At 56.0% G+C, this 16652-nt stretch overlaps 1 protein-coding gene across 4 annotated transcripts; it reads right to left on the bottom strand.

The window, feature by feature from the left end:
- Positions 1-393: 393 nt before the first annotated feature.
- PPP1R13L (protein phosphatase 1 regulatory subunit 13 like) lies at positions 394-16638 on the bottom strand. Of its 4 annotated transcripts, none has more exons than XM_065926311.1 (13): positions 16492-16638; positions 10599-10678; positions 10354-10499; positions 9500-10004; positions 9294-9392; positions 9128-9219; positions 8353-8815; positions 6727-7178; positions 4415-4546; positions 4195-4328; positions 3938-4104; positions 1828-2027; positions 394-982 (listed from the first exon to the last, which is right to left on the bottom strand). In XM_065926311.1, exons 2-13 carry the CDS (start codon positions 10651-10653, stop codon positions 944-946), a joined length of 2484 nt encoding a protein of 827 aa, XP_065782383.1. In that variant the 5' UTR covers positions 10654-10678; positions 16492-16638; the 3' UTR covers positions 394-943. The 4 variants fall into 4 exon arrangements, with proteins under 4 accessions (XP_065782383.1, XP_065782384.1, XP_065782381.1 ...); XM_065926312.1 differs by lacking the exon at positions 16492-16638 and adding an exon at positions 15420-16013; XM_065926309.1 differs by lacking the exon at positions 16492-16638 and adding an exon at positions 15107-15211.
- Between the last annotated feature and the right edge of the window lie 14 nt (positions 16639-16652).

Below are 16652 nucleotides of genomic sequence, written 5' to 3' on the forward strand. Positions count from 1 at the left end.
CTGCAAGGAGATCCAACCAGTCCATCCTAAAGGAGATCAGTCCTGGGTGTTCATTGGAATGACTGATGCTGAAGCTGAAACTCCAATACTGTGGCCACCTCATGCGAAGAGTTGACTCATTGGAAAAGACCCTGATGCTGGGAGGGATTGGGGGCAGGAGAAGGGGACGACAGAGGATGAGAAGGCTGGATGGCATCACCGACTCGATGGACATGAGTTTGAGTAAACTCCGGGAGTTGGTGATGGACAGGGAGGCCTGGCGTGCTGTGATTCATGGGGTGGCAAAGAGTCGGACACGACTGAACGAATGAACTGAACTGAACCAAACATGTTAACAATGACAAGCACTTACTAAGTCAGGATGGAATTCAAAGAGAAGGAAGTCAATTTCTGTGCAAACTACCTTTATTTAAAAAGGAAAACTCCCCGTTTTGTTGTCACACCAGCGCTATGTGAAGGCACTCGACTGGGGAGAGGTAGAGCAGGGATGCTGATAGAGACAAAGACGCCCACGCCTCACCTGGCCCCTGAAGGCTGCTGGTAGATGCGGGGCGCAGGTGACTCCCGGGGTAATCCAGTGGTGGTGACCCACTCCAGGCTCTGCTGGGATGGTGGGTTAGCTTGCTTTGGGGGTACAGGCTGGGGGGTTGGCAGTGGAAGTAGAAGGCACTTTGGATGGGACCTGATTTGGCAAATGGGGGGATCTCTCTTGCCCCCGATGATATTCCTAGCCCCACCACGACCTCCCACAGCTAAGGCAGGCTTCTAAGTTTAAGACTGGGGTTCTCGTTCTCCCCAGGGTTTCCGGAGAGCTGTTGCCAAGGACCCCACCGCTGCAAGGGCTTGGGGGTGCAGAGAGATGCAGCAGGAAGGGAGGAGGAGGTCTGGAGGGAAGGCAACTGCTGCTTCATCCTGTCTCCCTTGGAAACGTCCTTCTCTCCAGCTACACCTTACTCCTCTGAGGCTTCACCCTGGGGAAGAGCTGAGGGAAGACAGGCTCTTCAGACACCGGTAGTTCCCACCCTTTCGCTTCACCCCAAATGTAACACAATCACCTAATCCACCCCCCAAACACGTGGACCGTCTCCATACCCCCGTCCCTTCCTCATGGACTCTCTCAGCATCTCGCAGACCACAGCGGGATCCCCTGGCAAGCGCCAGATGGAGCCTGCCAGTTGGCAGCGGGCTGGAATAAATGGAGACTTCCCCGTCATAAAAAAGACGCCTGCCTCTCCCGCCCACCATGGCCGTCTGATTGGGACCCACCTGCCACCTATGCCCTAATTAAAGACACCTTCTTGTCTCCCAGGAAAGTCATGAGATCTTCCTGATCTCCTCCCCTTACCTAGCAGACTCTCCCTCAGTCCTACCGCGATTATATTAATGGACTCTTCCTCACCCGCCCAGGGCAGTGTAACAAAAAGTTCCTTGCCTGTAATTCACAATTCTTCAAGTGCCCTCCCCCATCACCAAACTGGGATTCTTCATACCCCTCTTGGCTAAAATACATTCTTCTTTACCTCTCCATGAATATAATTAGGAATAATAAAAATATTTGCTTGAAAAAAAAATTTGCTTGAGCAGAAACCAATCATATAATCGGGAAAGGAGTACGGGTGGGTATCCCTACGAAGTACCACCAGCAAGGGGTTTTTCCTCTTCTAAGATGGGCTCTTCCTCACCTCCCCACGACAGATAATGGACTCTTCTAACCGCCCCTCCACCCCACTATAAAGGGCTGTCTCTCTTGCCACTCTTCCCACCCCGTGGGAATCAGCCCTTTCCCCAGCCATCTGGAGACCCGCATAACATTTCTTCTGGGCTCACCCCGAAGTAGTTACGGGGCACGTAGCCCTCCTGGCCGTGCAGCGTGGCCCACCACCAGTCCGTCTCCTCTAGTCCATCCCTCCGCAGCACGGTGACTGAATCGCCCTCTCGGAAGGACAGCTCGTCCCCAAACTCGGCGCTGTAGTCCCAGAGGGCGTACACCGCCCCGTTGTACATCAGCCCCATGCTCTGCTCCACGTCTGAAACAAGAACCGCAGGGGTGGTCAGCGCCCGGTCCGCGGCGGGCCGGCAACACTCAGGGATGCTGGGGACAGGGACAGAGCCTGAGGTCTGACACCAGCCCCACCTGGGGGAATGAGCCCCTATTAAAGTTGTGTGTGGAACCTTGTCTGGGGAGGGGCGCCTGAGCCGCAGTCAGCTGCTGGGGCTGGGAGTCTCTAATGGGGTGCATCGGGCCGGGCCACGAACCCCCAGGGAAGGGTCAGTGTCCCCATTTCCTCTCATACCTGGTTAAGTTCCTGGACCACTCCTAGAAGTGTAATTGTCTGCAGCCCCACCACCGCTCCCCTTAGGAGCTTCAGTCTCCACAGAGGACTCAAGCCCTCCTTCCCATGGTACAGCCCTACTCCTCCCCCCGGAAGTGGTCCCAACGCCCCCTTTTCAGATGGTGCAGTGCACTCTGAGCACTTCCCACTCAAAAGATAAAGTCTGCAAAGAGGATGTAATCGTTTTCCAGATAGTATAGCCCACCCGCACTGACTCCCTTAAGTGGTAAAATGCCCAAGGATTTACCCCCTTTCCAAATGGTACAGTCCACCAGGCTCCCCCCTTAAGTGGTCCAGCCCACCACGCCCCAGTTTCTTGGCCCCTCCCTCCCCCCCGCCAGGCGCGCCGTCCAATCCCTACTGCATCCACACGCGACTCTCCGAGTCCAGGCTGCTGCTGCTGCTGCTAAGTCGCTTCAGTCGTGTCGGACTCTGTGCGACCCCATAGACGGCAGCCCGCCAGGCTCCCCCGTCCCTGGGATTCTCCAGGCAAGAACACTGGAGTGGGTTGCCATTTCCTTCTCCAATGCATGAAAGTGAAAAGTGAAAGTGAAGTCGCTCAGTGGTATCCGACTCTTCGCGACCCCATGGACCGCAGCCTACCAGGCTCCTCCGTCCATGGGATTTTCCAGGCAAGAGTACTGGAGTGGGGTGCCATTGCCTTCTCTGAGTCCAGGCTAGTAGGACGCTACAATCCTCGTATCTCTAGGCTCCACCGATCTATGACAAAGGGGGTCACAGTCCCCCCTGACCTGGAGGTTATAGCCCTTCTCCTCTTCGGCGGAAGGTCTACTTCTCCTCCCTCATCCCCCAGTCCCTGCGGCCGCTCACCCCTATGGCAGGTGTTACAGGCCCCCGGCTCCCACCTACTTTTCGCCACAGCACAGTAGGCTGTGGTGTAATCCCTGCAGGCTCACCTCTTAAATACCCTGCCCCACCCCTACGTCCTACAGCCTGCCTTACTCCACCTGTGTGACGCTCCGGACACTTAGGCTACAGTTGACCACTTCGCTCCAGACCCTAGGCACATCCCTATGGTGTTGCCTACCTAGTTCCTCCCATCACCTGTTTAGATGGTGTGATTTCCACCCACCCACCCACCCGCTCCTAGAGATACATGGTACAGTCTCGTGTCTGCCTACAAGAGGAAGAGGCCCCAAGCCCCTCCCCAGAAGCCAGGGCCGGCTCACCGGTCACCTGCCTGGTAATGTATCTCCCCCAGGTAGCCCTGGGCCAGAAGACAGTACAGTTGGAACGTCCAACTCCCCCACCCCCACAGATGAGAAGGCAGATAAAGCGGCGCAATCTCCGCAACCGCTCTCGTCCCCACCGGAGTCCAGCTTGAGGCGCACGGTTCCCCTGCCCCCCTTTCCCTCGAAGGTGGCACAATCTGCTGCCGTCACACACCCTTCTCGCACCTGCCAGGTGGGAGGCCCCGTCCGCCACCCCCGCGGGTGGTCCCTCCCGCCGGCCCCTCCTCGGTGATGCAGTCACAGGTCCGTACAGCCCCTCACCTCCCCAGGCATCCTCTCTCGGGAGCCGCAGTCGGCTTCCTTTCCCTGCCCACTATCTCTAGCAGCTGGGCCCCCCGCCCCGCCTCGCACCTGCCAGGTAAGTGGCGCAGTCGGCGTAACCCTCGCGGTAGGGGTCGCACTTCTCGATGGCCGTGGCGCCGTCACTGAGCGTGGTGGCAAAGATGGCCGCGCCATGCTGCACCAGCGCCGTGCAGATGGCCGTGTCGTTGCACGACGCCGCGCAGTGCAACGGGGTCCTAGGCGTGGGAGGCGGGCGTGAGCGGCCGCGCCCGGCGCCCCAGCGCCGGCCCCGCCCCACGCCGGCCGCGCGCGCCGTCAGGGCTCACCAGCCGTGGCTGTCCGGGGAGTTGACGTTGGCCCCGGCCGCGATGAGGAAGTCCACGATGGGGTAGTTGGCGCCGCAGATGGCATTGTGCAGGGCGGTGATGCCCTCCTCGTTGGGCTGGCTCGGGTCGTTCATCTGGACGGGCCAGGGGGACCGGCTCATTCCTGCGTCGGGCCGCTCCCAGCCCGCCAGCCCTGCTCTCCCGCACCCGCGGCACTCACCTCCTTCACGGCCTGCTGCACCACCTCCAGCTCCCCGGTCAGTGCGGCGTCCAGAAGCAGCACCAGCGGGTTGAGGCGCGCACGGCGGACCTTGCGCGGGGACCCGGCCTTCCGCAGCACCGAGCGCATCTCCTGGGGGACAGGGCGGGGATGCTTCAGTGGCTTGGGGGGCGGGTCGCTAATACACCCATTCCTTGGAGGGGGAAACAGAGGCTCGGGGACCCGCTGACCGCTCCAGGTCATCCACCTAGACAGGGCTGGAACTGGAACCCAGGAAGGTACAGAGCCTGAGTCCAGAGGGCCATGGGGAGGAGGGTGCCTCAGTTCTATAGTCTCTGGTTCCCTACAACACTCAGGGAATCCAGAGATTTTGGAATCTAGGACCCTGAGGCTTGAGAGGAGGCCGGGAGACCATCAGGTTGATGACTATGGAAGCCAGATATTCAATTCATAGTTTCCTTTCATTTAGATAATAAACATGAAGTTATCAGGTGTTCATTTTAGATGTTTGAAATTTGAATATTTGTCATACTATTCCTTCTGCTTTCCTATTTTTGATTTTCAAGTGTTCTCCTACAAAATTCATTTATTCTGAGCACAAAGCATTTGTGATTCCAGTCTTTGATGTCAATGATTTCAGGATTCTGGAATCTGAAAATACCAAGAGCCACTGATTTCAAAATTCTCAGATGTTGTTTCCAGTATACTGAGAGTCCAGAAATGCTAAAGTTGTGCCATTTCAAATTGCTGAGGATCCAGGATGTTGCATTCTCAAGATTCTGTGATTGAGAACTTGAATATTTTATGGTTAGAATTTCATTCCAAAAGATTGGAAGGAAATGTTCAAAATGTTCATCGTGGTTCTGAGTGTTTATGGTTTTGGTCTCTTTATTCTATTTCTTCCTAGTTACTATGTGTATTCCTTTCTAGTGGAATATGCTCACTTAAATAAAATCTTATATTATAACATATTAGTGCCCTAATCTGTGATTTTTTGGAATCAATAAGTCTTTGTTTTCAGTTTTGGGGACTTCAAGAATCAGTACAAACAGGTTTGTGCTACTAATTTTTTACTTCTACTGTTCACATCTTCAGTATCCTAGGATTCTGATATTTTAGTTTTGAGCTTGTGACGCCAGGATTTAATGATTGAATGCTGTGAGTTTTCAAGTTTCTCTGTGGCCAGGACTTTGTGATTCTACCATGAGGCAGTTTGACCATTTCAAGGCGTTGTTATTCTTCCATTCTTGATTCAAGATCCTGAGCCTCAGGATCTTGGCTGAGCCAACATTTCTTGGCTCCACCCTCAGGAGGGCCTAGGAATAGGCATTTTGAGGTCCACCTGGCCCCCACTTCTTCTCTGGGAATTGTTTCCCTCCCCCTGTCTACTCACCCTGAGCAATTAAGATTATTCCATGCTCCCCACCCCCGGCCTAGATGCAGAAACCTGAACAAGATCAGCAGGAGACTGTCTCCTGGTCAAATGATGACAGTAACAATAGTGGTTAACAGTTAAGTGCCAGGCACTATCCTAAGCGTTACATTAATGTATTAAATTCTAACTGCAACTCTATAGTTACTATCATTCCCATTTTACAGATGAGGAAACTGAGGTCCAGGGAGGCTAAATGTCTGGCTCAAGGTTGCACAGCTAATGAGTACAGTGGAGCTGGGATGTCAACCCAGGCAGCCTTGCTCTGAAGCTGGGACACTTAATCACGAAACCTACAGGCTCAGAGACCAGAGACTGGTTCTTGAAAATTTGAATGGAAGAAACTCTGACTAGAGTCAGAGGACACCACGGACTTGAACTGAGAGGTCATTTTGATTCAGGGCTGGGTGGGCCAGTTCTAGCCATGGCATGGGCTTGCGGAGGTGTAAGAGGAGAGCAGATCTCCAGGGAAAGGGGACATGAGAAGCTGTGCGGCAGCTCCGGAGAGAAATGGTGATCGCCTTGATTCCAGCAGGCTTTTCAGATCCCAGAATAAACCCTCTGTCCTGCCAAGACAAGTCATTTCCAGGTTGGAAGATTCTTAGATTCCTGAAGGGAAGCCCATGGCAGGGACAGGTTACTGGAGAGGAGCAGAGAAAGTCTCTATATGGTCAAGACTTCCAGATGCCCCTCCATATATGTTCTCTTTCTTTGGACCCTTGGGTTAAAAACTACATTTCCCAGCCTCCCTTGCCATTGGATTCCTGGCCAGTGGAATGTGGCAGCTGGGAGGTGTGCAATTTCCAGGTTCTGTCCTAAAAGGGAAGAGACACTTCCATGTGCTAAGTGATATACCCTGGGTTCCTCCTGTATTACTTACCATGCTCTGTAGCTGCTCTGGTGGGCTGCTCTGCAGAGGGGCCGAGGGTGGGATGGGAGCCGGTGGGGCTGGAGCAGGGGGCCCGGCCCTGGCCTCAGATCCCTCAGTGATGGGGGACAGCTCGGGTTCAGGGCCCCCAGGCCCACCATGACGATGGAAGAGGCGGCTGATGATCTGTTGGTATTGCTTCTTGTGGGTGGGGGGCAGGGCTACAGCCGGGCTCTGCTCCATGGAGCCCCGGCGTTTGAGGGGCCGTGGAATCTCTGCCAGCACCCGGGCCACCTCCTCCAGCTCCGGCACGGACTGTGCCTCGGGCGGCAGAGCTGGCTGCAGCCGTGTGGGACTAAGGGGCCGAGTCACAGCACCTTCGTCTGCGTCGCCAACCTCCAGCACGGGTGTCAGCAGCCCCTCCAGCTCTGGTTCAGGTTCCAGATCAGCAGGTTTGGCGAGGCCTAGAAGGAACAAGCGCCCCATCAGAGGAGGGATCCCTGGAGCCCCTCAAGACTCCCTCCCCACAGCTCCCAGGACCTGCCACCGATGCCTGATTTGCTGTGTGTCCTCAGAGCAGTTCTTGCTCTCTCTGGGCTACAACTTCCTATGGCTGTGAATAACAGACAACTATGACCTCCCCCATTTATCACGCACTTCAGCTTGTGCCCTGTGCGTTCTCCATGCCTGGCTTACTGAATTCTCACCACTCCCTTGTGAAGTTGATATGGCTATCATCTCATTACTACAGAAAGGGAAACTGAGTCTCAGAGAGGGCGAGTCAGTTGCCCAAAGCCACAGAGCTAGAATTGGAGCTCAGTTCTATCCCGCTCCAGAATCTCTACTCCTACTATGATGACAGACTTGACTAAGACTCTAATCATTTCCTCTCTGAACATCTCAGGCAGAAAATTGCTGGGACTAGGATCCTGGTATTTGATGGTCTCATCTCTGGTTCCTGCCTCTCAATCACTTTCTAAAAGCAGGTCGAAATATATAATGCTTGTTCTCCTTGTTTTCCTTTTTATAATGATCATCTTCTACATGATTTCATTGAATGTCCGTCATAATCTATGAAGTAAGTATTATTCATCTCTTTTCACAGATGAGAAAATGGAAGCTCGTATACATTAATTAATTTATCCTGAGTCACAGAGCAAGTCGATCACAGAGAGGGACTCAAAACCCACTCTGTTTAAATCCAAGTCCTGAGCTGGTCTCACACCAAAAACTATTAATAATTATTACAACTACTATGATAGCTACTGGGGGCTTAGTATACATCAGGCCCTATTTTAAAGCCTTTATAGGGATTATATATTCCAATACAATACCCCAATGAGGTAGGTTCTATCACTATTCATCTTTTCCACTCAAGGAAATTGAGGTCCAGAGAGGTTATGTAACTTGCCAAAGGTCACACAGCATGTAGCCAGCCAGTCTGACTCCAGAGTTCCTGCTTAAGCACTGTGCTATGGCTATTTCCTGAGCAAACCCCCAAGCTCATCTGGCCTCGTGCTCTGCAGGGACGGTGTCTGGAAATAGGTGTTTGGTTGTGATGGGTCCCCCAGCTGGTTTGGTCCCCAGCCATCTGTCCTCCCTTCACCCAGCCCTCCAGAACCCCCAGCGCTGACTCACCTTCACTTATAGGGGCCCAAGTCTGTTGGGGGGCTTGGGGGGCTGGGGCAGGGGCTTGTGGTTGAGGCTGGGGTTGTAGTTGTGGTTGAGGCTGTGGGGGCAGCTGGGGCTGTGGTTGGGGCTGGGGGGGTGCCTGGGGCTGGGGAGGCATCTTAGGTGGGGGAGCTCGAGAGAAGATGGAGGAGCCCGGGAGCATGGCCCTGCTGGCTCCATGCTCCCAAAAAGCATTCTGCAGCTTGAATATCATGCTGAGGGGGATAGGGCGCTGGCGGGGGGCACTGCGGGGTTGCGGGCTGGAAGGAGGCATGGGGATGCGACTGACAGGCTGCCAGCTTCGGGGCAAGGTGCCTGACGGCCCCGCGGAGCCCAGTGATCTGCGGTAGCTGCCCACATCAGAACGCCTGTCGTTGGCCAGAGGGGAGACCTTGTAATTGCGGGGCAGAGTGGCGCTGGTGAAGTTGTCCTGGGGGAGAAAGAGGGGAGGAAGGAAGACAGAAAGGGCTCAGGTGGGAGGACGAGAGGCCTAAGGGGACGAGAGTTAGAGGAGTGGAGGAAAGGACACGGGAGGTCAAGGCAAAAGGCAAGAAGGGAGAGAAGGAGCGGAGGGCAGAAACAAAAGAAAAAAAAAGGAGAGGGAGAAACAAAAGAGGGTCCGGGAGGGGGTGGAAATCCACGATAAAGCCGGGGAAGGGTATGGAAACTGCGGGCACAGCCAGAAAGGGGAGACTAGTCCTGATCGAACAAACCCCCTCCCCAAGTTTCTTTGGCCTCTCACCTTGCCGCTGGCCCCCAGCCCATCCAGGCTGCTCTCTCTCCAGGGTAACAGCTGCAGGCCCGGCGAAGCAGGCCGCGGGAAGACATCCAGACCTGTGAGGCGGGAATCATGAGGGTCTGGGGGATGCCTTTCCAGCTCCCCCACCCTCTGGCCTTCCATCACTCACGTTCATAGCTCGCGGTTTGCGAGGGCTTCTTCTCATAAGCCACGTCCAGGTCGGACTCGTTCCAGGCTTTGGGGGGCCGCCGGCGCAGCGTTAGGTCATCTAGGGGAGAAGTTGCTCATGAGTATCCCGGGTGGGGAGTGGGGGTAGACAGGCTGGTCCCAGGCCCTGCACCCCTCGCACTCGCTAAGTTGGGCCCCGCGGTTCACCTTGAGCGCGCAGAGGCGGGGCGAAGGCGCTGCCGCCGGTGCCCAGAAGAGGGCTCCCAAAGGCAGCCGGCGCGTCGTAAGGTGCGGTCCCGGGACGAGGCGAGGGCCCGCGCTCCGGGAAGAAGGCCTGGGGTCCTTCCGCCAGGGGGCTGCCACGCGGGGAGCCCGCGCGGCCCAAGAAGTCAAAGGGCGTGGGGTGACCCTGCTGTCGCAGCGGGCCAGGCCGAGGGGAGGGCGCCCGGCCATGTGGGCTGCCAGCGCCATCGAAGGCGCGGGGCCGGGGCGAGGGCGAGCGGTCTATGCTGCCGTAGGCGTCTGGCTGCAGGTAGAGCTGGGTGCGCGGTGAAGAAGGCCGGCCCTTCGCGGACAGCGAGCTGTAGGGGAGCAGAGCCGGGGCGCTCTCCGAGCGTCCGAATGGGGTGTCTGCGCCGTCGGTGGTCGCCTTCCGGGAGGACCCGCGGCTGCCCAAGGGCTCGGGGACCGGGCTGGTGCTGTACCGAGACAGCTGTGGGGACATTGTGGGGTCAAAAGAGACGTTAGTAGAGGGTTGGTTAAGTTAATCGATAACGGTGGTCGAGAGCCAACCCTGGAGAGCTAGGCGGGGCTGGAGATTCAGGCCTAGGGAGCCCTAACGTCGGAGCTGGGGCCAGCACACACAGTGCCTTTGTGCCGCTTAGAAAAAAGCCCCTTTTCTTCCGAGGGTCCTGACAGACAGCCGCTTCCACTGGCCCCCTTTATCAGATGCCCTTAAACAGTCCACCGCCTGCCCCATGGGACAGGCTTGCCTGAACTCCTGGTCAAAAGAAGCTGACTTTTCGGGGGGCCAGGATGGGGACCAGGACCCGCGGGCTCACCCTAGCCGGCGCTGTGGCCTGCGAGCCAGGAGGCGCCGCGGGCGAATCCGACCACAGTGACTCCAACTGCTTGGTCAGTTCGTCCACCTTGGCCGCCGCCGTGTCCAGCTCCATTTGCTTCAGGTCCATGTGCTTCATGGCTAGAGCTGGGCGGGCGGGAGTGGCAATGAGGACCGGGACCTGTGGGCCCCGCCCCGCCCCCGAGGGCCGCGCCCCGGCAAGCCCCGCCCCCTACCCCAGCTCACACTGGAATTTCAGGTCCAGAATGTCCCCCGAACTCCGGAACGCCTCGCTGTCCATGGTGCCGGCCGGCCGGAGCGGGCGCCTGCGTTTGGAGAGGCGGGGCGGGAGACAGTCTGCTCAGGACCCGCCTACAGGGAACCTGAGGCCCTAAGGAGCGCGAGGGTGCCTTTACCCTCCTAGTTCCTTCCACTGGAAGTTCTATGCCTCACCATCGCCCTGCTGGGAAATACCAACTCCTGCAAAACCCTCTGGCTCAGAACAATTCCCTCTCTTTACGTGACTCCTGGTTCATCTCTGTCTCAGTCTTAATAAAACTGGATCATTCCTTCAACCATTATCCATTGACTACCTACTATCTGCCAGGCATTTTAGTGAACAGAGGTTGCAATAATAATAACTATCAATTACTGAATGGCTACTAAGGACCAAGAGACACTGTGCTAGATGATGGGGATCTTTTTAAAAATAATGATGGTGTTGCCGTCTATATGTGCCTACTATGTACCGACTCAATGGACATGAGTTTGAGCAAACTCCGGGAGATGGTGAAGGACAGGAAAGCCTGGGGTGCTGCGGTCCATGGGGTCGCAAAGAGTCAGACACGACTAAGCAACTGAACCACAACATTACGTGCCAGGACCTTTGCTAGTTGCCTGAGAGTTTAATGAAATAAAACAACAACTATTTATTGAGAGGTCACTGTCACCTAGAGTTGTACTAAGTGCTTTACCCTCGATACCTTATCCCAATATCAAAACCTCCATAGCAGGCATGAAATTGAGGCTCAGAAACATACATTTCATATCACCCTGCAAGAAGTCAGCATACTAGGTTTCACATCTGAACCTAACTTGACATTCTGGGTCATCTCCATCAGTCTGAGGGCTCCAGAGTACAGGGACCACTCAGCTTCTTCTCCCCAGAGTCCCCGCCCAGAGCAGACTCAGCGTGTTCACACGGGTCCAGTGTCAACAGAAGAACTGGGAGGTGACCAGGGGCCACTGAAGTTGCCAACCCAGTGGGAAGGAGCCAGGCCCCCACGAACCAGTCGGGCCAGCACCACCCCCATCTCCATGGTAACCGCCACGCCCGCCAAGTCTGCCACCTCCCTGCTGCACCAACCGGCTGCTTAGCTTTGATTTGGGGTGCAGGCGTGGGCAGCAGGGCAGGCTGGGGCATGCTGATTCTGGCTTCAGTCTGGGAAGCCTCAGAACAGAACCTGCTGGGGCTGGTGGCTCATTTGGGTGTGTTAGGAGTGTGTGACCTTGGACTTGGAGTCCCTTCCACTCCTTGGGTCTCAGTTTCCCCAAACTGTGAAAGGAGGAAGCAAATCAGCTATTCCAAGAGCCCTCCTTAATCCCTCGGAGCCCTAGATTCTGAAATTATAAGGATCTTGAGGTTGTAACTAAATTTCTACAGAACCTAAAACCCTCCAGTTGGGAAGTCTATGGTTTGAAAGTTCTGAGTCCAAGATTCTATCTTTGGAACATTCTAGAATTCTCCACTTTGGCTAGCCTAGATTTTTCTGTCTTCCTGCACCAAGTTCTATCTATTTCAGGTTTCCAAAGTCCTAAAAGTCTAGGTGGACGTCTGGTTTAGTGGAGCTGCCGAAAGCACAGTTAAGGAGAATTCAAATCTGGTAGCACCACTGTCCCACTTGACCAGATAGCCTCAGTTTCCTGATCTGTAAAATTAGAATCAATAGCAGTTCATTTCAGAGGACTGTTGTGAGGACCCAACTGGCCAGAAAGTGCAAGAGGAATTAAGGTTCTGAGAATTGAGGCCTCAAAAAGTAGAGACTATAGGAACCAAAATCGGCATCTTTTAGAATCTTAGAGATACATAGGAAACACTCTGTTAAAATATAAAAACGAACTATCTATGCTACCACCAGGGCCAGCATTCTGGTAGCGAGTGGTTCTTTCGGGGAGTTTCTGATTCTCAAATTCTAAGACACATCCCACGCTGACATCCTCTGGGTCTAAGGAAATGCCAGGGCTGGGCGTGGAGCCGTCCCGGGGCTGACACGGGCGAAGGGGGCGTGGGGGCCGCCAGGGGGCGCTCCTGGTCACGGCACGACCCCAGCTGGGAGAGCGGACAGCGCCTTGAGCTCAGACCCCGGGAATGCGCGGCGGGCCCAGGCAGGTGCAGCACCTCCCGCGGCAGAGGAGCGGGGACCGGGCGGGGCGCAAGGCTGGTGCGGGCCGCGCCTCTGCTCGCGGCCCCTGTCCTCCACCCCCAGGCCCTCTCCGCCGGGCGCCCCTCTCCTCCGCTCTTAGGTCTCCTTCCCCAGCATCTTCTGCACCCAGCCACGTTCTTTGGAATTAAAAATCAGGGGCGGAGGTGGAGGTCCTGGAACCGTAGGACCTCCGTAGGAACCGGGTCAGAGTGCTAGGCTGGACTGGCTGTACCCAGGTTGAAATCCTCCTAGACAGACGCTGGGAGCCGCCATCCTCCGCCCCCCACCCCCCCATCCCTGCCCTGGGACTTGGCTTCCTCCTCTGTGGACGTCTGTGCAATGAGCTTGGGCCTTCTCATTCTTTAAATTATTTAGCTTCTGTGTGCCTCAGTTTCCTTAAGTGTATAAAGGGGGAATCAATACCTTCTCCTCAAAGAAGTGTGAAGTTTGAATGACATAATTTATGTACAGAGTTTAGAACATCGCAGGGCACAGAGTGAAGTTCACACGGATAAGATTCCTAATTCCCAGGCCTGGAACAGAGAGCTCAAAACCCCAAGTGACTGTTTTTCTCCAAAACAGCCCTTTCAGATCTTTCTGAGATTTTAATACCCCTGAGCTTTGATCCTTCCCTCTTGACTTCAGTCCTCAGATTTCAGAACCCAAACTGTGGCCTCTATGACTCAGTTTACCCTTCCTCTCTATATAATGGCTGTGTTGTGCAAGCCCACCACCACCAATCCCATCCCATCTTCTCCCCTGCTTTCCTGAGTTCTGGCCATCTCTAGTTCTGGCCCATTCCAGGGCATAGGAATCCCTGGAAGATTCCAGACAGAAGGTGGCAAAAGCTGAAGGTATCGCCTTCACTCCAGCCTCAGTTTCCCCAATGGACCAAAGAGAAGTCATTCCCTGGGGTGGGCTCAGCAAACCCCAGTGGAAGTAAGACCTTTGGGCAATTGCCGGAGACTTCTGTAGACAGTGGGAACCATCTCTCTACCTGCCAGCCCTCAGCCTGGCACGCTGTGAGCTCTGCCTTGGCAGCCACGGTTATTATTTTTAATTTCATCCCAGGCTATCAGCAAATGCCCTTCAAGCCCAGACATTAGGAAGTTCTTCCCTCTCTCACCAGAACCCCCTGCCTCCCCCACCCCCTTGTATAATCCCTTCACGTGACCCATAGGGGTGGAGAGAAGGGGGAGTCTTGGGAGGGAGGTGCTGGGCGTCTGCCCTCCCCCAGCTTCAAGGACACACACACACCTCCAGAATTAGCCTCTATCCTCCCTTATCTGCCACACTACCTCAGGTCAGACAGATGGGAGGGGAGGTGACATTCTCACCTCAGGGTCAGGGCCAGGAGCCCTAGGAGAGAAGTCAGTCAGGAAATCCGGTGGGCGGGGATGGAATCCTGACGCCCAAGAGAGCTGTGTGGACGGGGGAGGGCAAATCCTGACCCCCAACGCTGCTGCCACTGTGACCTCTGGCTCAGCTTACCCCCTCCTCTCTGTATAATGGCCGTATTGTGTCCAGCCTTGCGAGCCCCCTCTCAACCCCACCCCACCTTCTGGAATTCTGCCCTGGATTCTAGAACCCTCTGCAAATCCCAGATATTTCCCACCTTCAAGGGGTAATAGAAGGTTCCCCGCCCCCGCCAGGGGGCGCCCTGGGGCGGAGGTCCCTCCTCTGGTTAGGCAGGTCTGACGCCCCGGTTAATGACATGTTGGGGATCGTGCAGCGGCACAGAGAAGGTTGGAGACCTGCCCTAGTCCTCCCCACCCCAACCCCGGCCCCCACCCCAGAGCCAGAAAGAGGGGGGAACGCCGGGACACAGTCTTCAGAGAGACCAAGGGTGTTAGTTCCGATTCATTTCAGGAACCCAGGTTCCACTATCCCCACCCCGTCCCTAACTCTGCTCCTAGACCTAAAGACTCGGTCGAGAAGGCAGCTGAAGGGTGGCAGGGATGGCCGCCCGTTCCAGAGCCCCAGCAGTCCAAGTCTCCCGTTTCTCCCCCAAGAGATCCGATATCCCAATTGTACTCAAGGACTCAGGATTCCTAAAACTCCCAATTCGAGAGACTGAGGAGCCCCAATTTCGAACCTCTCCCCAGGACTACGGTGTCCGCGCCCGCCCTTCCAAGAACTCAGGCATTCGAGCCCCCTTTCCTTCTGCCCAGTAAAGCAGGCATCCGAGTTTCAGCCTTCTAAGGTCCCTGGCGTCCTGCGCACCCCCAATTCCGCCCTGGGACCTGGCGTCCTAGCCTCTTCAGGACCCTCCCAAGAGACGCGAGTCTCGGGCTCCACCAGAGCCGCTGAACCCAAGGGGGTGTAACTCACAGATCCGGGGCAGACTTTGGCACCGGGGGGCTTCCTCCGGCTCCGGCTCGGGCTGCGGGGAGCCGAGGACGGGGCGGGGCAGGCGCCGGGAACAGGTTAGACGACGTGACTCCGACCGGAGGGAGGCGGGTCGCGGAGGGGAGGGGGAGTGGGGGTCGCCTCGAGCACTTTGGGACTTGTAGTCCCGGAGGAGCAGGACACAGCTGGGTACGTTCCCATTCGAACTAACATAAAGCCCATTTCACAGACAGGAAGGGCGAGGTCGAAAATCCAAGGGTGACCTAACTAAGTAAATAGAATTCAGACTCTTAACCTCGCTGTGGTTGCAAGAGACGAAGTCCTGAGTCCCTGCCCTAACCCTCCAGGCTCAGTTTCCCCCTTCTTGAATGAAGATTTGGACACCACCGAAGAGGTAGAAAGTTACAGAGGCTGGGGGAGACACATATCCCGCCCCCAAGGCGAGAAGAGGGCCTCGCCAAAATTAGTATCCCCTCGGGTCTCTGAGCCTCAGTCTCTCCATCGGTAAAAAGAGTGGTTGGGATCTTGACAGAATTTCGCAGCTACAACTCCCAAAGTTGGAGGCTGGGACTACAACTCCCAGCAGCTTCCTCAACCGACGTCCGGCGCCACCCAGTCTCGCGTCCTCTGGGAACTGTAGTCCCGGAGCTCGCAGGGGCGGCGCCCGCGTGTCTCGCCCACGCACGGGAAACTGGCGATCCTGGGAAGAGGCAACCCGTCCTCTTTCGCTGACCCTCCCTCCGCTCTGGGCAGCCGCTGGCTCGCTGAGAAGGTGGGCGCCCTAGTTCTAAAGTAGGATCCGCAATCTCGGCAGAGGGGGCGGGAATCAGCGCTGACACACCGGTCAGGAATGCAGTCTGGTCACCCTGTCTAGTCACCGTCCCGCGGCTCCGCCCGTCTCCCCACGCGGCACGATTCCCATGGGAAGCGACGTGGGCGTGTCCCCCAAATCTGCGTCCACGTGCCGCTGTTTACACGCGCCCGGGGACAGAGACGGGGCACTGATCAGGACTTCTACTCATTCTTCCTTCCTCAAAGTCTTTGGAAATGCCCCCCACGCACGAGACTAATTCCTCGAAGGCATCGACCCGTCTCTTCTGGCCCACTGCCCCTTCCCTAGTCCGCACCGCCCCCACGCGTGTCCAGCTCGGGAGCCCGGAGGCTCCTCCCCGGGATCCACAGGCTCCTCCCCCTATATTTCCCGCTCCCCTGGAGCCCCGCAAGCCCGCCCCTGGCTGGTAGTTAAAAGCCCTCATTTCTCCGCTTTCCCACCTCTCCCAGTCAAGTTCTGAACTTCCCAGGCATCTGGACCTCCCTAGAAGGGCTTGTAATACTGAAACCACAGTCCTACCCACCTGAACCCTTACCTGTCTCTTTAAGGACTTCAGACCACTCGATCTTCCTGTCTCTTTAAGAATTAGGGCCTATGAATGTGGCGGCCCCTTTAAGGCAACGTTGGACCAAATCATGTGTGAAACACTGTGGGGATACCCGCCGGGACCTTGTGCGGCTCTAACTCCTCTCCACG

The sequence above is a fragment of the Muntiacus reevesi genome, chromosome 2, assembly GCF_963930625.1.
Source record: "Muntiacus reevesi chromosome 2, mMunRee1.1, whole genome shotgun sequence".
Lineage (NCBI taxonomy): Eukaryota > Metazoa > Chordata > Mammalia > Artiodactyla > Cervidae > Muntiacus > Muntiacus reevesi.

What these genes read in the sequence shown, in the direction of transcription:
- PPP1R13L (XM_065926311.1), bottom strand. Translation starts at nt 10,653, where the DNA reads ATGGACAGCGAGGCGTTCCGGAGTTCGGGGGACATTCTGGACCTGAAA. An exon ending in CCCGCCTCTGCGCGCTCAAG is followed by an intron (nt 9,393 to 9,499) that starts GTGAACCGCGGG and finishes CTTCTCCCCTAG; the next exon opens with ATGACCTAACGCTGCGCCGG. An exon ending in TGCAGCAGGCCGTGAAGGAG is followed by an intron (nt 4,329 to 4,414) that starts GTGAGTGCCGCG and finishes TGGCCCGTCCAG; the next exon opens with ATGAACGACCCGAGCCAGCC.